This window comes from Salmo salar, chromosome 26 (assembly GCF_965601325.2).
Source record: "Salmo salar chromosome 26, fSalSal1, whole genome shotgun sequence".
In the NCBI taxonomy this organism is placed as follows: Eukaryota; Metazoa; Chordata; class Actinopteri; order Salmoniformes; family Salmonidae; genus Salmo; species Salmo salar.
The window spans coordinates 1,206,773-1,228,758 of record NC_138316.1 but is presented as its reverse complement, the minus strand read 5'-3'; the positions used below and the strand labels follow the sequence as shown (position 1 = coordinate 1,228,758).

General features: G+C 40.7%; 1 protein-coding gene and 1 long non-coding RNA gene across 16 annotated transcripts in view; one reads left to right on the top strand and one right to left on the bottom strand.

Moving 5' to 3' along the window:
* The window catches only part of LOC106587004 (far upstream element-binding protein 3), a 105,905-nt gene extending 99,381 nt beyond the window's left edge, over window positions 1-6,524 (bottom strand). For 4 of the 15 annotated variants that reach the window (XM_082969302.1, XM_082969305.1, XM_082969300.1 and 1 more), the window contains exon 1: window positions 6,261-6,524. Coding sequence is in view for 8 of the 15 variants with exons in the window: in XM_082969297.1 (XP_082825423.1) it covers window positions 5,867-5,962 (96 nt within the window). In the remaining 7 variants the exon portion in view is untranslated. Of the gene's footprint in view, window positions 1-5,866; window positions 6,169-6,260 lie in introns of those variants that run through there. The other 11 variants (XM_082969295.1, XM_082969301.1, XM_082969304.1 and 8 more) reach the window with 8 other exon arrangements.
* Window positions 6,338-21,986, top strand: part of LOC106587006 (uncharacterized) — a 35,481-nt gene continuing 19,832 nt past the window's right edge. Inside the window, exon 1 of the long non-coding RNA XR_001324340.3 lies at window positions 6,338-6,470. This is a non-coding gene — a long non-coding RNA (uncharacterized LOC106587006). The remainder of the gene's footprint in view (window positions 6,471-21,986) is intronic.

The window sequence follows — 21,986 nt, the reverse complement described above, 5'->3', positions numbered from 1 at the left end:
AGCTCAGCATTTAACACAATAGTACCCTCCAAACTCGTCATTAAGCTCGAGACCCTGGGTCTCGACCCCGCCCTGTGCAACTGGGTCCTGGACATCCTGACGGGCCGCCCCCAGGTGGTGAGGGTAGGTAACAACACCCCGCTGATCCTCAACACTGGGTCCCCACAAGGGTGCGTTCTCAGCCCTCTTCTGTACTCCCTGTTCACCCACGACTGCGTGGCCATGCACGAATCCAACTCAATCATCAAGTTTGCAGACGACACTACAGTGGTAGGCTTGATTACCAACAACGACGAGACGGCCTACAGGGAGGAGGTGAGGGCCCTCGGAGTGTGGTGTCAGGAAAATAACCTCGCACTCAATGTCAACAAAACAAAAGAGATGATCGTGGACTTCAGGAAACAGCAGAGGGAGCAGCCCCCTATATACATTGACGGGACAGTAGTGGAGAGGGTGGAGTTTTAAGTTCCTCGGCGTACACATCACGGACAAACTGAAATGGTCCACCCACACAGACAGCGTGGTGAAGAAGGCGCACCACGCCTCTTCAACCTCAGGAGGCTGAAGAAATTTGGCTTGTCACCAAAAACACTCACAAACTTTTACAGATGCACAATTGAAAGCATCCTGTCGGGCTGTATCACCGCCTGGTACGGCAGCTGCTCCACCCATAACCGGAAGGCTCTCCAGAGGGTAGTGAGGTCTGCACAACGCATCACCGGGTGCAAACTACCTGCCCTCCAGGACACCTACACCACCCGATGTCACAGGAAGGCCATAAAGATCATCAAGGACAGCAACCACCCGAGCCACTGCCTGTTCACCCCGCTAACATCCAGAAGGCGAGGTCAGTACAGGTGCATCAAAGCTGTAACCGAGAGACTGACAAACAGCTTCTATCTCAAGGCCATCAGACTGTTAAACAGCCATCACTAGTGGCTGCTGCCAACATACCGACTCAACTCAAGCCACTTTAATAATGGGAAAATTGATGTAATCAATTTATCACTTTCCACTTTATATTATTTATATTAGATAATGTTTACATAACCTACATTATTCATCTCATATGAATATACTGTACGGCATACCATCTACTGCATCTTGCCATCTTGATGTAATTAGATGTATCACTAGCCACTTTAAACAATGCCACTTTATATAATGTTTTCATAACCTACATTACTCATCTCATATGTACAGTGGGGGAAAAAAGTATTTGATCCCCTGCTGATTTTGTACGTTTGCCCACTTACAAAGAAATGATCAGTCTATAATTTGAATGGTAGGTTTATATGAACAGTGAGAGACAGAATAACAACAGAAAAATCCAGAAAAACGCGTGTCAAAAATGTTATAAATTGATTAGCATTTTAATGAGGGAAATAAGTATTTGACCCCTCTGCAAAACATGACTTAGTACTTGGTGGCAAAATCCTTGTTGGCAATCACAGAGGTCAGACGTTTCTTGTAGTTGGCCACCAAGTTCGCACACATCTCAGGAGGGATTTTGTCCCACTCCTCTTTGCAGATCTTCTCCAAGTCATTAAGGTTTCGAGGCTGACGTTTGGCAACTCGAACCTTCAGCTCCCTCCACAGATTTTCTGGCTAGGCCACTCCAGGACCTTAATGTGCTTCTTCTTGAGCCACTCCTTTGTTGCTTTGGACGTGTGTTTTGGGTCATTGTCATGCTGGAATACACATCCACGACCCATTTTCAATGCTCTGGCTGAGGGAAGGAGGTTCTCACCCAAGATTTGACGGGACATGGCCCCGTCAAATGATGCAGTGAAGTTGTCCTGTCCCCTTAGCAGAAAAACACCCCCAAAGCATAATGTTTCCACCTCCATGTGGAGATGGTGTTCTTGGGGTCATAGGCAGCATTCCTCCTCCTCCAAACATGGCGAGTTGAGTTGATGCCAAAGAGCTCCATTTTGGTCTGATCTGACCACAACACTTTCACCCAGTTGTCCTCTGAATCATTCAGATGTTCATTGGCAAACTTCAGACGGGCATGTATATGTATTCTTGAGCAGGGGGACCTTGCAGGCGCAGCAGCATTTCAGTCCTTCACGGCATAGTGTGTTACCAATTGTTTTCTTGGTGACTATGGTCCCAGCTGCCTTGAGATCATTGACAAGATCCTCCCATGTAGTTCTGGGCTGATTCCTCACCGTTCTCATGATCATTGCAACCCCACAAGGTGAGATCTTGCATGGAGCCCCAGGCCAAGGGGTATTGACAGTTATTTTGTGTTTCTTCCATTTGCGAATAATCGCACCAAATGTTGTCACCTTCTCACCAAGCTGCTTGGCGATGGTCTTCTAGCCCATTCCAGCCTTGTGTAGGTCTACAATCTTGTCCCTGACATCCTTGGAGAGCTCTTTTGTCTTGGCCATGGTGGAGAGTTTGGAATCTGATTGATTGATTGCTTCTGTGGACAGGTGTGTTTTATACAGGTAACAAGCTGTGGTTAGGAGCACTCCCTTTAAGAGTGTGCTACTAATCTCAGCTCGTTACCTGTATAAAAGACACCTGGGAGCCAGAAATCTTTCTGATTGAGAGGGGGTCAAATACTTATTTCCCTCATTAAAATGCAAATTAATTTATAACATTTTTGACATGAGTTTTTCTGGATTTTTTTGTTGTTATTCTGTCTCTCACTGTTCAAATAAACCTACCATTAAAATTATAGACTGATAATTTCTTTGTCAGTGGGCAAACGTACAAAATCAGCAGGGGATCAAATACTTTTTTCCCCCACTGTATATACTGTAGTCTATACCATCTACTCCATCTTGCTATCCTGATGTAATGTATCACTAGCCACCTTAAACAATGCTGCTTTATATGTTTTCATACCCTACAATACTCATCTCATGTGTATATACTGTACTCCATAACATCTACTACATCTTGCCTATGTTGTTCAGCAATCACTCATTTATATATTTTTATGTACCTATTCGTATTCATTCCTTTACACTTGTGTGTACAAGGTAGTTGTTGTGGAATTGGTAGATTACTTGTTAGATATTACTGCATGGTCGGAACTAGAAGCACAAACATTTCGCTACACTTGCATTAACACCTGCTAACCATGTGTATGTGACAAATACATTTGATTTGGTTTGATTTGTTGTTCGCCTATTGAAATTGAACTTCAGTTCATGAAAATAAATAGCTATAACTAACTATATCTACTGAAACAGATTATGTATTTTTGCTATGTTTTTGGGGAAGAACATTTGTTTGCATCCATGAGCTAGCTAGCTTTTTTTTTTATGGCCAGCACTGTAGGTGTGCGAGACAACTTTACCAGTATCATAGCATACGTATCGATGAATCGTTGTGACATATGAAATACAAGTGATAGTGTAATCAATGTGTAATAACTACTTTAAAAAAAATTATGAACGTGTTAAATTATCATGTGACGTGTAGTCATATTCAGGTCCTGATTGGTCAACAAACTTATTTGACAAGTCAAATAGTGTTATTTGACACGTCAAATAGTGTTAACAACACAGCAAGTAAGTGAAAGAAATAGGTTTTGATTATGTTTTACTGATAATGGGGACATAAGTAAATGCTTACAAAATAACTTTTTGGTCAGTGTGGTGTGTGTGTAACCTTTATTTAACTAGGCAAGTCAGTTAAGAACAAATTCTTATTTACAATGACGGCCTACCCCAGCCAAACCCGGACAACGCTGGGCGAATTGTGCACCACCCTATGGGACTCCCAATCATGGCCGGACATGATACAGCCTGGATTCGAACCAGGGACTGTAGTGACACCTGTTGCACTGAGATGCAGTGCCTTAGACCGCTTCATCCATGTGTGTGTGTTAACTATTTAACTGTACTAGAATGCTTAAAAGGCCACTAAAATGTTTAATATCGGTTATCGGTATCAGTTATTTTGGCAAGGAAAATATCAGATATCGGTATTGGCCAAAAATGTCATATCGGTGTGTGTCTGTGTTAGACTGTGTGTGTGTGTAAGTGGCACAGGCACAGGGTTGGGCGTATTATTTTGCACTCTAGGCCTAATCAGTTGGCCTACTGAATACAACATTACTGTGATATATACAGCCTAACAGTTACTAATTGGTAAATAGTATCCCTGCTTTTTTTCATGATTATGTAATCTCAATTATGTGTCCTCCATTACCACCCCAGGTGTGTGCGCGGGCTGCACCTTACTCCTCAGTATAAACTCCCAGGTCCGCATAAAACGGCAATACTTAATTTAATTCCGTACGAACTAATTAGCATAATATGTATCTAATTTGCATGAGGCCATATAAAAAGTTGTATTCTAATTTCATAAATTGTTTCAAATTGTTACCCACTGTTTTTCATCAACCATGATGATTTGTTAATATGTCCACCCTACTTTAAATTATTGGGCTTAAATTACTAAATGACATATTCCGTACTGCCTAATTAGTAGTCACCCCATCTTAACTGCCTATTTTGTATAATATAGCATTTTAATCTTTTTTTTTGGGGGGGGGGGGGGGGTCATCTCTGTGTTCTACAGCAATTGTGACCTCCCGATCTTGTGTTATTGGACGAAAAGTGTTGAATTTAAGAATCCAGACAGGTTATTTGGTGCTTTATTGACAAAAGATTAACATTCACCTGTCGTTTTCCGATCAATTTAAAATAAGATATCTCAGAATTGGTCAATCCTATCCTCATGAAATAAAATGTTATGTGTTCCTGGGAAGCTTCTCTATAACATGGAATACAATGTATAACACCAGAACCAGTTTCATTTTGGCCTTTAAAACAGTGTTTTTAATGGGTGAGTAAAAAAAAAAAAAAATCTAAAAAAATCGTTAATTTTTTTCTTTTCATGAAGAAAAAAAATAAAATACTCCAGTCTGAACTATTTAAACCATATTGAAGTGTAGAAATTATAATTAATTTAATCTCTGAACAATTTTTCTTCAATCACAGTATTTTCAATATATAGCTATTTTTGGTTGATTTTGGTCTCAAACCAGTGAGTTTATTAACATTCCTCAAGAATATGAACAAAATGTAATTGCTGACAGTGAAAGAGGTGGGAATGTTGTTCCTTTGTCATATAATTGCTACATTTACTATAAATATAGCATTAAAAATAGTTTTCCAGATTGAATTTTGGCGATGTGAATATTGGTTCAAGACAGACAACCTGGTTCAATTTGGGTCAGGAGTCTAACATCCTAATACTTGTGACAATCTACCCTTACCTGCTCTTTAATCGTGTTCCTAACTAGACACACCCTGTGCGGGTGTGTATAATATGGTGCTTGCTAGTTACATAATGGAGCCTACTTGCACGGGGGGCAATTGACTCAATGATGTTTACAACTGGGAAATAATATGGATAACGATCTGTTTAAAAACGTGTGGGTGTGTTTGGAATCTTTGCCTACTTGTCACTGATTGTTATGGGTTTGAGAGTACAGCCACACAGTTCAACCCCAGAACTTCAGTGACAGAACAACAAGTTGCATATGGACACGTGTGGAAAACGTAGCTAACTACTGTAGCGATCTTAACATAAATTAACTTGAAGACTTCGTGGTAACAACACGGTAAACTACATAAAAACATCGCTTCCAGTCGTGACCTGTTGCAGCCAAAATGAACAAGCGCGAGCACGCATTGCAAACTCGAAACTATTGTGATTGTCAACTAGCTTAGAATGTTAGCTAGCTGGCTAGGTCGCTGGCTAGTGTATTTCATGAACACATAGCACAAGCTGCAGAGATGGGCGAGTTTTAAAAAAAAAGTTATTTCTCGTCGTTTAAAAGGCCTAGCTCAACCACAGTTGATTCCTTTGCGAATTCCTCTACTCCTATTACCTGTCGGGCCCGATGTAAAGCGTGGGCGAAGCCGTCAGCTTTCATTCCGGACTGAGCAACAGAGGCCTGTCCCTGCACCAACTCCGCCATCATCATCTCCACCCAGACTTCTCGGTTGTAAATAGTTACCACAGCCACAAAGTCAGAATTGGCTATTGTAAAAAATAAAATGCACTTTTGTCTTAACTTAAGGTTAGGCACAAGGTTATCAGTTTGGTTAATGTTAGGTTTATAATCAGATTGTGGAAACAGGTGGGGTTTAGCTATAATTAGGACTTTGTAGCTGTAATAACTAGTGACGGCCAGGCTGCTCAGTTGTTGGACGCGTTCGAGTAAATCACTTTTGTCAGGGCTGCAGTACAAACACTTAAAAGACACACCCTCGTCCACTTACCCTAGCCTTATGCCCTTGGGGGAATCCCCGTTGCCATCTTGGTCGGTGGTCCAAATGATTAGCCAAGCAAGGGAAGTTTGCAACCTAAGCCCTCGTTCTTAGTCGGTTTTGCGAGTGTACAATTATGTTAACTAAGGGGCCAGAAACTCCCCATAATCCGCTAATGAAAGTCCATAATTTAAAAACATCACTGCAGAAGTCAACATACAAGTAAGTAAAAACGAATACAAATAAGTTAGATACTGTGCTACTGATGCAAATGACGGCACAACCGTCTCGTTAAAAAGTACATATGTTTTTGTTTAGTAATCTTTTGGAAACTTTTGAAAAACATTTTCCTTCTTCAGAAGTTCCAGCTAGGCAGGCTAACGTTAGTTAGCAAATTAATTTGCTAGCTATAATATAGTAGGCTTATATTAATAATTATATTTAATATAAGTAGACATAATTGATTGTAACTCATATAAAGCACCCACAAGTTACCGGTGGCTGAAAACACAATCACTGGATGAACGAGTGACGAATTTCCGGCCAAGGCTGGTCTGGACATTGTCCGATTTGCGCCTACTGCATGAACTTCACATAAATCATGTGATCAAAGGTCATGCCTTTTTGACTGCAGCCGACTGTAATGCTGCGTTCAAGACAACTGGGAACTGTGAAAAATACGAGGTCAGATCATGACGTTAGTGAAATTCATGTCGGAGTTCTAGAAAGAGGCCCGAGTTCCCGAGTGGGAATTAGGAGTTGGATGACCGTTTAAAACGATCTTTCCCAGTCGGAGCTCGTTTTTTTCCGAGTTCCCAGTTGTGTTGAAATCTCGGAAGAGTTCCCAGTTGTTTTGAACATGGCACAAGTTTTTGCAGTTGCTCGTAATATTCATCCTGCAGCCATCGCTTGCCTTGTGGGAGGATCTATTGTCAACCAATCATGTGTGTGATTTTGTTTGACGCACGCGGACATGACCAAAGACTTGACTGAAACAGGAACCAACTTTGCCGCAGTTCGTATAATAGGCCTACAGTGGATATGTGCAAATTAATGTGATAATTGATTGTACAATGTGCACGTTTTCAGTTTGTGAGTGTGTGCGTGCGCTATAGGAGTTCGATACATGTTTATTTGTAGGCAACATTATCAATGTAGATTTTTATTCACTATGGCAACACAAGCCTTGCTTGGGAAAAAACATAATTAATCTGGTTTCCATACAGCCATTTCATGCAGATTAATTACCTGACTCATAAAAAAAGTAATGACCGGTCTGACGGAAACCCAATATGCCAGTACAATTTTATAAATGCTGACAGACAATTTGTTCGACATGGTAGGATCTTTTTGTATCGGTAACATTAATTATGCGAGAAATGGAGGTAGAAAGGCCTTTATACGCAAGTATCTTGCAGTCACTCGAATCACTGCAGCACTTAACAAAGAGCAGCAGTCAGTTTCAGAATGGGTGGCAAGAATAAGTTATTCCTAAATATTTCAAAAACTAAAGCATTGTATTTGGGACAAATCATTCACTAAGCCCTAAACCTCAACTAAATATTGTAATTAATAATGGGTAAATTGAGCGAGTTGAGGAGACTAAACTGCTTGGCGTAACCCTAGATTGTAAACTTATGGTCAGAACATATTGATGCAACAGTAGCTAAGATGGTGAGATGTCTGTCCATAATAAATCGCTGCTCTGCCTTCTTAACAACAATACCAGCAACAATACTGCCCAGTCGTGTGATCAGGTGCCACAAAGAGGGACTTGGGAAAATTACAACTAGCCCAGAACAGTGCAGCAAGGTTGTCCCTTAAATGTACATGTAGAGCTAACATTAATAATATGCATGTTAATTGCTCTTGGCTCAAAGTAGAAGAGAGATTGACTTACAAAACAAGTAGCAATGAAGAAGTATTGACATGTTGAATGCACCGAGCTGTCTGTTTTAAACTACTAGCACACAGCTCGAACACCCATGCATATTGTGATAATGGCGACGGAGGGAATGGCTGCTGTTTTATGGCCTCTAAACCAACCGTGCTATTTTGTTTGTTTTTTCGCATTGTTTGTAACTTATTTTGTACATAATGTTGCTGCTACTGTCTCGTATGACCGAAAGTAGTTTCTGAACATCAAAACAGCGACTACTCACCTTGGCTGCTCTTTAATTATTTGTTACTTTTATTTATTTTATTTTTTTCTTAACTGCATTGTTGGTTAAGGGCTTGGAAGTAAGCATTTCACTATTCTATTTGGCACATGTGACAAATAGCATTTGATTTGATACCCCACAAGACATGCCACCAGAATTCTCATCACAGTCCCCAAGTCCAGAACAGACTATGGGAGGCACACAGTACTACATAGAGCCATGGCTACATGGAACTCTATTCCACATAAAGTAATTCACGCAAGCAGTAAAATCAGATACATAGAAGAAAATAATTGATAAAATACACCTTATGGAACAGCGAGGACTGTGAAGAGTCACACACTGAGATACAAACACACATAACATACACACTATGTACACCTGGATTGTGTGTTGTAGTGGCCTGAAGGGACATAATGTATTGTGAAATCTGTTTTAAAATGTATTAGTTCTTTTTTTAAATTATAATACAGTTGAAGTCAGAAGTTACACTTAGGTTGGAGTCAAACTATTTTTTCAACCACTCCACAAATTTCTTGTTAACAAACTATAGTTTTGGCTAGTCGGTTAGGACATCTACTTTGTGCATGACACAAGTAATTTTCCCAACAATTGTTTACAGACAAGTGAAATAATCTATAATTCACTGTATCACAATTCCAGTGGGTCAGAAGTTTACATACACTAAAATGACTGTGCCTTTAAACAGCTTGGAAAATTCCAGAAAACAATGTCATGGCTTTAGAAGCTTCTGATAGGCTAATTGACATCATTTGAATCATTTGGATGTATTTCAAGACCTACCTTCAAACTCTGTGCCTCTTTGCTTGACATCATGGGAAAATCTAAAGAAATCAGCCAAGACCTCAGAAAAAATATTGTAGGCCTCCACGCTCTGGATCATCATTGGGAGCTATTTCCAAGCGCCTGAAGGTACCAAGTTTATCTGTACAAACAATAGTACGCAAGTATAAACACCATGGGACCACGCAGCTGTCATACCACTCAGGAAGGAGATGCATTCTGTCTCCTAGAGATTAATGTACCTTGGTGCGAAAAGTGCAAATCAATCCCAGAACAACAGCAAAGGACCTTGTGAAGATGCTGGAGGAAACGGGTACAACACTATCTATTGCTACAGTAAAATGAGTCCTATATCGACATAACCTGAAAGGCCGCTCAGCAAGGAAGAAGCCATTGCTCCAAAACCACCATAAAAAAGCCAGACTACTGTTTGCAACTGCACATGGGGACAAAGATCGTACTTTTTGGAGAAATATCCTCTGGTCTGATGAAACAAAAATAGAACTGTTTGGCCATAATGACCATTGTTATGTTTGGAGGAAAAAGGGGGATGCTGGCAAGCTGAAGAACACCATCCCAACTGTGAAGCACAGGGGTGGCAGCATCATGTTGTGGGGGTGCTTTGCTGCAGGAGGGACTGTTGCACTTCACAAAATAGATGGCATCATGAGGTAGGAAAATTATGTGGATATATTGAAGCAACATCTCAAGACATCGTCAGGAAGTTAAAGCTTGGTCGCAAATGGGTCTTCCAAATGGACAATGACCCCAAGCATACTTCCAAAGTTGTGGCGAAATGGCTTAAGGACAACAAAGTCAAGGTATTGGAGTGGCCATCACAAAGCCCTGACCTCAAGCCTATAGAAGATTTGTGGGCAGAACTGAAAAAGCATGTGTGAGCAAGGAGGCCTACTAACTTGACTTAGTTACACCAGCTCTGTCTGGAGGAATGGGCCAAAATTCTGCTTGTGGAAGGCTACCCGAGACGACATTTGACCCAAGTTAAACAATTTAAAGGCAATGCTACCAAATACTAATTGAGTGTATGTAAACTTCTGACCCACTGGGAATGTGATGAAAGAAATAAAAGCTGAAATAAATAATTCTCTCTGCTATTATTCTGACATTTCACATTCTTAAAATAAAGTGGTGATCCTAACTGACCTAAGACAGGGAATTTGTACAAGGATTGTCAGGAATTGTGAAACTGAGTTTAAATGTATTTGGCTAAGGTGTATGTAAACTTCCGACTTCAACTGTATAATGTATATTACTGCCTTAATTTTTGCTGGACCCCAGGAACAGTAGCTAGCGGGGATCCATAATAAATACAAATGTGTTGTGTGGTTCTCCCATTACAACTCAGGAAAAAATGCAGTTTATTAGGCTACAGATTAAATAAGTGATGATGAACATCACAGGATGGTGAAAGTGCACATGATGAGCTTGATGCTCCTTTCTAATAAAAATCTATATTGATTAAATGTTGGTGTTTTCATGGAAATATCCACAACAAAATATTCATAAAATATACTTTTTTTTCACCCACAAATTTAGCTTTTCAAGTCGTCAGACATTATAATTTGAATCCTATATTTTAACCACCATTTATTTTGTGACAATGTTACTGCGCAAGTGCTAGGGTAACAAAATACTTTGAGCAAGCCAATCAAATCATTTTATTTGTCACAAAAAAATGTAAAATGAAAGTAACATAATTAAACAGTAGCAGTAAAATAACAATAGCGAGGCTATATACAGGGGGTACCGGTACAGAGTCAATGTGCGGGGGTCCCGGTTAGTCGAGGTAATTGAGGTAATATGTAGGTAGTGACCATGCATAGATAATAAACAGAGAGTAGCAGCGGTGTAAAAGAGGGGTCTGGGTAGCCCTTTGATTAGCTGTTCAGGCGTCTTATGGCTTAGGGGTAGATGCTGTTTAAAAGCCTTTTGTCCCTAGACTTGGTGCTCCGGTACCACTTGCCGTGCGGTAGCAGAGAGAAAAGTTTATGACTAGGGTGGCTGGAGTCTTTGACCATTTTTAGGGCCTTCCTCTGTCACCGCCTGGTAGAGATCCTGGATGGCAGGGAGCTTGGCCCCGGGGATGTACTGGGGAGTACACACTACCCTCTGTAGTGCCTTGCGGTCGGAGGCCGAGCAGTTGCCATACTAGGCAGTGATGCAACCAGTCAGGACGCTCTCGATGGTGCAGCTGTAGAACTTTTTGAGGATCTAAGGACCCATGCCAAATATTTTCAGTCTCCTGAGGAGGAATAGGCTTTGTCCTGCCCTCTTCACGACTGTCTTGGTGTGTTTGGACCATGATAGTTTGTTGGTGAGGTGGACACCAAGGAACTTGAAGCTCTCAACCTGCTCCACTACAGCCCCGTCGATGAGAATGGGGGCATGCTCAGTCCTCCTTTTCCTGTAGTCCACAATCATCTCCTTTGTCTTGATCCTGTTGAGGGAGAGGTTGTTATCCTGGCACCACACTGCCAGGTCTCTGACCTCCTCCCTATAGGCTGTCTCATCGTTGTCGGTGATCCGGCCTACCACTATTGTGTTATCGGCAAACTTCATGATGGTGTTGGAGTCGTGCCTGGCCATGCAGTCATGAGTGAACAGGGAGTACAGGAGGGGACTGAGCACTTACCCCTGAGGGGCCCTCGTGTTGAGGATCAGCGTGGCAGATGTGTTGTTACCTACCCTTACCACCTCGGGGCCGTCTGTCAGGAAGTCCAGGATCCTTTTGCAGAGGGAGGTGTTTTGAGGGGACTATGGTGTTGAATGCTGAGCTGTATTCAATGAATAGCATTCTCAGATAGGTATTCCTTTAGTCCAGGTGGGAAAGGGCAGTGTGGAATGCAATAGAGATTGTCAACATGTTTTTGATGCATACTCTGTGTCTGTGTGTGTGTGTGTGTGTATATATATATACATACATACATACATACATACATACATACATACATACATACATACATACTGCTCAAAAAAATAAAGGGAACACTTAAACAACACAATGTAACTCCAAGTCAATCACACTTCTGTGAAATCAAACTGTCCACTTAGGAAGCAACACTGATTGACAATAAATTTCACGTGCTGTTGTGCAAATGGAATAGACAACAGGTGGAAATTATAGGCAATTAGCAAGACACCCCCAATAAAGGAGTGGTTCTGCAAGTGGGGACCACAGACCACTTCTCAGTTCCTATGCTTCCTGGCTGATGTTTTGGTCACTTTTGAATGCTGGCGGTGCTTTCACTCTAGTGGTAGCATGAGACGGAGTCTACAACCCACACAAGTGGCTCAGGTAGTGCAGCTCATCCAGGATGGCACATCAATGCGAGCTGTGGCAAGGTTTGCTGTGTCTGTCAGCGTAGTGTCCAGAGCATGGAGGCGCTACCAGGAGACAGGCCAGTACATCAGGAGACATGGAGTAGGCCGTAGGAGGGCAACAACCCAGCAGCAGGACCGCTACCTCCGCCTTTGTGCAAGGAGGAGCACTGCCAGAGCCCTGCAAAATGAACTCCAGCAGGCCACAAATGTGCATGTGTCTGCTCAAACGGTCAGAAACAGACTCCATGAGGGTGGTATGAGGGCCCGACGTCCACAGGTGGTGGTTGTGCTTACAGCCCAACACCGTGCAGGACGTTTGGCATTTGCCAGAGAACACCAAGATTGGCAAATTCGCAACTGGCGCCCTGTGCTCTTCACAGATGAAAGCAGGTTCACACTGAGCACGTGACAGACGTGACAGAGTCTGGAGACGCCGTGGAGAACGTTCTGCTGCCTGCAACATCCTCCAGCATGACCGGTTTGGCGGTGGGTCAGTCATGGTGTGGGGTGGCATTTCTTTGGGGGGCCGCACAGCCCTCCATGTGCTCGCCAGAGGTAGCCTGACTGCCATTAGGTACCGAGATGAGATCCTCAGACCCCTTGTGAGACCATATGCTGGTGCGGTTGGCCCTGGGTTCCTCCTAATGCAAGACAATGCTAGACCTCATGTGGCTGGAGTGTGTCAGCAATTCCTGTAAGAGGATGCATTGATGCTATGGACTGGCCCGCCCGTTCCCCAGACCTAAATCCAATTGAGCACATCTGGGACATCATGTCTCGCTCCATCCACCAATGCCACGTTGCACCACAGACTGTCCAGGAGTTGGCGGATGCTTTAGTCCAGGTCTGGGAGGAGATCTCTCAGGAGACCATCCGCCACCTCATCAGGAGCATGCCCAGGCGTTGTAGGGAGGTCATACAGGCACGTGGAGACCACACACACTACTGAGCCTCATTTTGACTTGTTTTAAGGACATTACATCAAAGTTGGATGAGCCTGTAGTGTGGTTTTCAACTTTAATTTTGAGTGTGACTCCAAATCCAGACCTCCATGGGTTGATAAATTGGATTTCCATTGATTATTTTTGTGTGATTTTGTTGTCAGCACATTCAACTATGTAAAGAAAAAAGTATTTAATAAGATTATTTCTTTCATTCAGATCTAGGATGTGTTGTTTAAGTGTTCCCTTTATTTTTTTTGAGCAGTGTATATATATATCTCCCTAAATAAATTCTCAACACATTTTAATAAAAAGTTATCAAAAAAATATAAGATCTTGCTACCATGGAAAGGAAAATACCTGTCTATTTGTGGAAAAATCATCCTGATTAACTCTTTAGTCATATCCCAGTTTACCTATTTGCTTATGGTCTTGCATACACCTAGCGACCTGTTTTTTTTATTTTATGAGCAAGAAATATTAAATTTTATTTGGAATGGCAAGCCAGACAAAATTAATTAAATAGGCCTTTTTCTATAATGAATATGAATTCGGGGGGCAGAAATGATTAAATATTAAAGCATTAGACCTCTCACTAAAGGAGTCAGTCATACAAAAACTATACTTAAATCCAAACTGGTTCTCTAGCAGATTAGTAAAAACGTCTCACCCCGTGTTCAAGAAAGGCCTTTTTTCCCCTTAATTCAGATTACAACCTCTCACTTTCGGTTATTTGAAAATGAAACAATCTCCAAAATATCGATATTTTTAAAACGAGCCATAGAAAGTTGGTTGCAGTTTCAGTTTAATCCACCAGAAAAGACAGAACAAATAATACAACGAATATTGTGGTAAAAATCAAATCTACTAACTGATAAAAAAAAAAGGATAATCTTTGTAAATTATATCATAAATAGGACTGGTGGAGTTATGTCATTCATGCAGCTAACAAAAATTTATGGAAATGTGGGCTCTATACAAAATTTCTAATTGCAACATTACTACAAAAATGGAAGAGGCAAGTGGAAAGGGGGAAAAAGTAAGGTACTTGTCTGTAGGTCCTGCATTAAATTTTAAAATTGCTTAAGGAAAATTATGATAAATAAAAAAAAAAGTATACCAGTTTGACAACTGTGCAATATAAATTGCAAAATAGATTTTTAATTTACCGATTCCATGGCACCTGGTTTATGAACTGATATGCAAAAGGATGCCGGATTCAAAACTTAATTTTTCCATTTATATATAATAAATATAAATAGCGCTACTGGGTGATTTGAAAAGTCATAGTCAATTGATCAATAGTATAATAATACTTTTAGCAAAAAATGTTATCTTTAATTTACAATCTGTAGAAACTATGAGAATAGAAAGGTTCAGAACTTTTGTAAAACATAACAGCACAGTGGAAAAATATGCCAAATAGAAATCCAATATGGATGGTGTTAAGACATAGATGGGAGAGGTTGAGTGGAGCTGAAGGGTGGGACTAATAACAAGATGACTAATGTAAAATATACTGTGTCCTTAAAATGTATATAGGTTCAGAATGTTTGAAACAGCACAGTTACATTTTTTTATGGCAAATAGAAATCAAATGGGATGGTCTTCAGAAATAGATGGAATAAGATAACAATTGAAAAATAACATTCTTTCTGTAAAATGTATGTATAAGCTGGAAGTAGAAGCCTAAGTGGTGGTGTTCATTAGTTTACTCCAATTAGGGGAGGGGTGGAAGGGTTAGTGGAAAATCATTTAGAAATATATATTTTAAAAGTGTGTGTGTGTGTGTGTGTGTGTGTGCTTGATGGACAAAATGAACTGGCAACAGACAAACAGAGAATACAGGTATAAATATACTGGGGATCATGGGGAAGATGGGAGACACCTGGAGGGGGGTGGAGACAAGCACATAGACAGGTGAAACAGATCAGGGTGTGACAAGAACTGTCAATAACTTTAATAATAAAACATCTGATTGGCTTAGAATAAAAACTGCTATGGATATAATAACCAGATTAATTGGTTGAAACATTTAATCAAAAAATGGAAGTGGGTTTAATGGGTACATGGCCTTAATAGGTATATTTACCCTAATGGACTACCGTGGAATCTGTTACTTCCCAACCCTGGATACTTTGAATTGATGAGCTGCATCTAGGTCACGCACACACGCATACAAACACACTATATATCATATATTATTTGCTTTATTTGAACAAATTATTTATTTTGACAAATTATTATTCTCTGAGAAAGTTAAAGAAAAAAGGCAATAAATTAAACCCAAATGACAGTAGATTTATTCCTGAGATGAACACACCAAAAGCTCTGTAGAATGAAAAGAAGGAATACACTTGGTAGTAGGAGATGCACAATCTAATTTCTTTAGGGTAGTACCCTGCATTATTACACCCCTTTGCTTTTATTCATCTCTGTATCTGTGTTTTTAGTGACTCAATTACACTGCATCCTGTGGTGAAAATTACAGATGTTTTCCCCATACCTTTCTCTGCTGGGACAAGAGGATAGAGGACCTCCCTGTCCCCCCAACCCTCCCCCGGGCCTTTTCTATTTCTCTGCCTTGCCTATCATCACTCTTCTCACTACGCTATTCCCCATTTCTCCCATCTCTCCCAGACATTCACACATTGAGGTTTGTCTGAATGCAGAGGGAGAATGAAAGGTGAATTCAGTTGTTAGAGAGATACTTTTACCATTCCTCTGCAATCATCTCTGAAAAAGTATATGCAAAGCAGCTGTCTCCAATGACTCATTTCCAGTGTAAATATGGTATTTGATCTCTATTTGAATTCTATATTTTTTATACTTTTATTAGATAACATAATTGAGAGGATAGTTTGCAAGTAGGCAAAGCATTTCAATGTACTGTGAATACTGTGCTGTACCCTGTGCATATGACAAATAAACTTTGATTTGACTTTGGTGCAGTGTTGTTAAATATACCCACAGTGGGACAGAAACATTTAGTATCAAATCGGGTACATTATTTTAAACAGCTGAAATGACGTGAACTCATACTAAAGATTCCTCAGCATATTTACGTGATCCTGATACATATTTAAATACATCAGGTATTCCAATGTTCAGTTCACAAGTGAGTATCAAGGCATTCAAATGGGGTTGCCAATAAGTCTAAAAATGTTGCCATCACCACAGTCCACACATTTAGGCATCAGTCTGAAGGTTGCCTCCCAATTGTAAACTCACTGAACTGTAACTGGATATACATTTACAATGCTTCTTGTAGTTGTTATATGAATCCATTTCAATTTTAGTGAGTGCACTATGCTCATGGATCTCTAACATTAAGTTATTCTCTGACCGTTAACTTCTTTAGATTTTCCACCTGTTTTCTTAACGAGAAATATGTATTGTCCTTTAATCAGGGCTGATCTGAAGAAGTAAAACCCATTCAATGGAGAGAGCTTTTAGTGAAATGATCGCTCCTTTTTTATTGCATCAATGCTTTGGTTGTTAGTATTGCTCTAATTGACTCAATTGTCTGCCCCCCATCTCTCTCCCTCTGTCTCCTACTCACTCACTCACTCACTCACTCACTCACTCACTCACTCATTCATTCTCTAAGTTGCTGTAATGCCTTTGGTGCCTGTTTGCAGATATTAGTAAACATATATTGTACTACAGCCAATGCATTGGATGGATTGGTCCAGCGAGTCCCATCTGCAGAAATATATCTGAGTGTCTTAATGCTTGGGTACACTTGCCTATTCTATCTCGCATTATTCTAATATTCTAGTATGAGAAAACAAGGAGGTTAAGTGGAGGAGAAATTAATGGTGGGGAGGTCAGATGTGCCTCTCACCATCCTAATGAACTCTTTTGGCTGTATGTTTCCTGTTGTTGTTCAAAGAGCTCTTCAGAAACCATTATTTTCCACTTGACAGACCTCTAAACACATCAGCACAGCCCTGCCATGTGGTGAAGAGCTGTGTTGATGGAACAGTCTGATTTACTCTGTTGTGCGTGTGCATGCACACATGCGTGCATGGACGCGCACGTGCAAAGGCACACACACACTCACAATGTTGACACGCACACAAACGTTCATAATAAAGCATAAACAAATAATAATACAGTTGAAGTCGGAAGTTTACATACACCTTAGCCAAATACATTTAAACTCAGTTTTTCACAATTCCTGACATTTAATCCTAGTAAAAATTCCCTGTCTTAGGTTAGTTAAGATCACCACTTTATTTTAAGAATGTGAAATGGCAGAATAATAGTAGAGTGATTTATTTCAGCCTTTATTTCTTTCATCACATTCCCAGTGGGTCAGAAGTTTACAAACACTCAATTAGTATTTGGTAGCGTTGCCTTTAAATTGTTTAACTTGGGTCAAACGTTTCAGGTAGCCTTCCACAAGCTTCCCACAATTGGTTGGGTGAATTTTGGCCCATTCCTCCTGACAGAGCTGGTGTAACTGAGTTAGGTTTGTAAGCCTCCTTGCTCGCACACACTTTTTCAGTTCTGCCCACAAATCTTCTGTAGGGTTGAGGTGAGGGCTTTGTGATGGCCACTCCAGTACCTTGACTTTGTTATCCTTAAGCCATTTCGCAGCAATGTTGGAAGTATGCTTGGGGTCATTGCCCATTTGGAAGACCCATTTGCAACCAAGCTTGAACCCCCTGACTGATGTCTTGAGATGTTGCTTCAATATATCCACAGAATTTTCCTTCCTCGTGATGCCATCTATTTTGTGAAGTGCACCAGTCCCTCCTGCAGCAAAGCACCCCCACAACATGATGCTGCCATCCCTGTGCTTCACAGTTGGGATGGTGTTCTTCAGCTTGCAAGCCTCCCCCTTTTTCCTCCAAACATAACGATGGTCATTATGGCCAAACAGTTCTATTTTTGTTTCATCAGACCAGAGGACATTTCTCCAAAAAGTACAATCTTTGTCCCCATGTGCAGTTGCAAACCGTAGTCTGGCTTTTTTATGGCGGTTTTGGAGCAGTGGCTTCTTCCTTGCTGAGCGACCTTTCAGGTTATGTCGATATAGGACTCGTTTTACTGTGGATATAGATACTTTTGTACCTGTTTCCTCCAGCATATTCACAAGGTCCTTTGCTGTTGTTCTGGGATTGATTTGCACTTTTCGCACCAAAGTACATTCAACTCTAGGAGACAGAACGCGTCTCCTTCCTGAGCGGTTGACGGCTGCATGGTCCCATGGTGTTTATACTTGTGTACTATTGTTTGTACAGATGAACGTGGTACCTTCAGGTGTTTGGCAATTGCTCCCAAGGATGACTTGTGGAGGTCTACAATATTTTTTGAGGTCTTGGCTGATTTCTTTTGACTTTCCCATGACGTCAAGCAAAGAGGCACTGAGTTTGAAGGTAGGCCTTGAAATACATAGGCTAATTGACATCATTTGAGTCAATCAGAAGCTTCTAAAGACATGACATTATTTTCTGGAATTTTCCAAGCTGTTTAAAGGCATAGTCAACTTTGTATATAAACTTCTGACCCACTGGAATTGTAATACAGTGAAATAATCTGTCTGTAAACAACTGTTGGAAAAATTACTTGTCATGCACACAGATGTCCTAACCGACTTGCCAAAACTATAGTTTGTTAACGTGAAATTTGTGTAGTGGTTGAAAAATGAGTTTTAATGACTCCAACCTAAGTGTTTGTAAACTTCCGACTTCAACTGTATATGTGCCGTAGTACAAGGTCGAAATATTCATTATAGCGTCAGTACTTATATGCTGATTTATAGTATCAGTACAAACAAATATTTATGCTGTTGCAGCAATAAACAATGTAGCCTATTGTCTGTACTAAAACAAATAAACAAGGTTTATTAAAAATCTCTTAGATGTTAAGTCCCTTATTTAGGGGACTTTGAGAGGTTCTGGAATGGTTCCGACCGATATTTCTGTGTAAAGCACACTCTGTGAAGGGCACAACATCAATTGCTTTACACTCCCTAATAAAAGCACAGGTTGTCCCATATGGAGCCAGATACCTTCAATTCTTACTTGGTCTCCCTTTACTCAGTTACAGATCTTTTTATGCGTACAAACTTGTGTCAGTAATTTGGCGTCTGCAAAGGACATGAACCGAATGTAGCTAGTCGAATTTAGTTGTATTAGTGAATTCCACTCAGTAAAAAGTGGTCTGGAGTCCAATTTGACATTTTTGGTTCCAATCGCTGTCTTTATGAGATGCGGTGTGGATGAACGGATGATCTCCGCATGTGTATTTCCCACCGTAAAGCATGCAGGAGGAGGTGTTGAGGTGTGGGGGTGCTTTGCTGGTGACACTGTCTGTGATTTATTTAGAATTCAAGGCACACTTAACCATCATGGCTACCACAGCATTCTGCAGCTATTCGCCATCCCATCTGGTTTGCGCTTAGTGGGACTATCATTTGTTTTTCCACAGGACAATGACCCAACACACCTCTAGGCTGTGTAAGTGCTATTTGACCAAGAAGGAGAGTGCCGAAGTGCTGCATCAGATGACCTGGCCTCCACAATCCCCCCGACTTCAACCAAATTGAGATGGTTTGGGATGAGTCCGACCGCAGAGTGAAGGAAAATAATGTATCTCACAGGAGAACGAGTATGGTATTGTTGCTGCCCGTAGCATTGAAGGTCAGGGAAGTCAGCGAGCGTCTGGCCTCCCTTGACAAATGTATTTTTGAAAATGTGCCAATAAGCATTGACCTAAACTGAGCGAGCTCAACTGTGAATGGTCCTTGTGCACAAAAAAATTGTCAAAGGAAGCCAGCTTGGATATGGCGTCACTCCTATCCAATCCCATTGAGAGCATACGTCATTGACTGAAACATCTAATTGTTGCGTTGTTGTCCTCCAGTAGCTAGCTAGTCAGCTAGCTAAAATTGGCCCTTTCCTAAATTAGCCATGGATGGAGATAGGGATTTTGACTTGTTGTTTTATTTAAATCTCCTTACTGGCCAATGACTATAATGGCGATTCTGAACCAACCATTAATTCATACATTTAGTGCCCCTGGCCTGAGGATGGGAGTTCAATATGTAGCTTGATGTAGAATGCTAATGGAAGTTAGGGTAGCGAGCAAGCATTTCAGCAGGTAGCCTAGGACAACAAAAAAGAAAAGCGTGAACTGTATGCCAGAGTGATAGACCATTTCATCAACATTAAAGAGAGGAGGATTTCACTGGCGTTTCTCTACAAGTAGGGTGAGTCATGTTTTCTACTTGCACGAATGCACACACACATACGCACACACAGAAATCAGAACCATGGACAGCCACATCATATTTAGATTACATTGATTGGACTAAATAGCAAAAAACTATCTTTTAGTTTTCACTGTATTAGACTAAACAGAGGTGATTTGATTATGTTGAAATGGTGCTGGAATAGTGGAGGCAGCTTCTGTTTTCTTTGACTTGCTGTAACTCTGTGGTTCTAAATCAATAGTTTAGTGGTCCAAAAATGTCGGAAACATTGACTTGCTTGACCATGCTGTAGGTCATGTAACTGTCTGTTGCTGTACACGCGATATCCTTTGTGGATTTCACTGGCCAGAGGTTGCTATCCAGTTTTGTGATATAAAAAAAAGGTATGGTTGAATTTATTCTGCCACTGTGTCTTCTTATTGTCTCGGCCTATGTATCATGAATTAACATGTTATAGAGGAAACAACGCAATTATCACAACACGTCGATTGTTGTATGGCTTTTTTGGGGGTGGGGGTGCTTAACTTCCCCAGTGATTTTACCCACGAACCGCTACTGTGTACGTCAGAATTTGTTCAAGCCTAGAAATGCTAGTCCATAATCGTAACATGGTGTTTGTATGTTCACAGATTAAATTTGACGTTCATGTTTCACGCATGGCTTTTCTTACAATCCTAACAATTTACGTATGGATTTTCTTACGAACCTAGCGATATGTACGTTCAACCTTTTGGCAGGTATCTGGCTCCATAGTCCCGATTCATATGCGCTAATGCAAGCGCATATGAAGGTTCACAGACACAAGAAATCTGCTATTTGCATACGGAGCAACACTTCACATTTTCTGGCCTAAGCAGACAAAATAACGATTTCCTGTGCCTGTGTAGCTTGTATTTGTGCTTGCAATAGCTCATATAAAATGGGAGAGTCTAGCGAATACAAAAATAGCAGTTTCATCTCTCTGTGATGATTGATTTATAGCTCTCAATCAGGAAAAAGACAAAATAATTTAGTTGAATTGAAACGAGACCACTTTCTCTTGGTCACAGACATACAAAATCACTCTATGCTTAAAGCTGATCGTAACGAGTCTGTACACATTTGAATGGTGTCTCTGTGCCTCTCAGTGGATGCTTGGTAGAACACTGTCATCAGTTATATGAAATGATGCCAATATATACACTAAGTATGATCATATTTATTTTACGGTTATAAGAAATGTGACATCTTATAGTTAGTACTTTATCATTTTATTGTTACTATA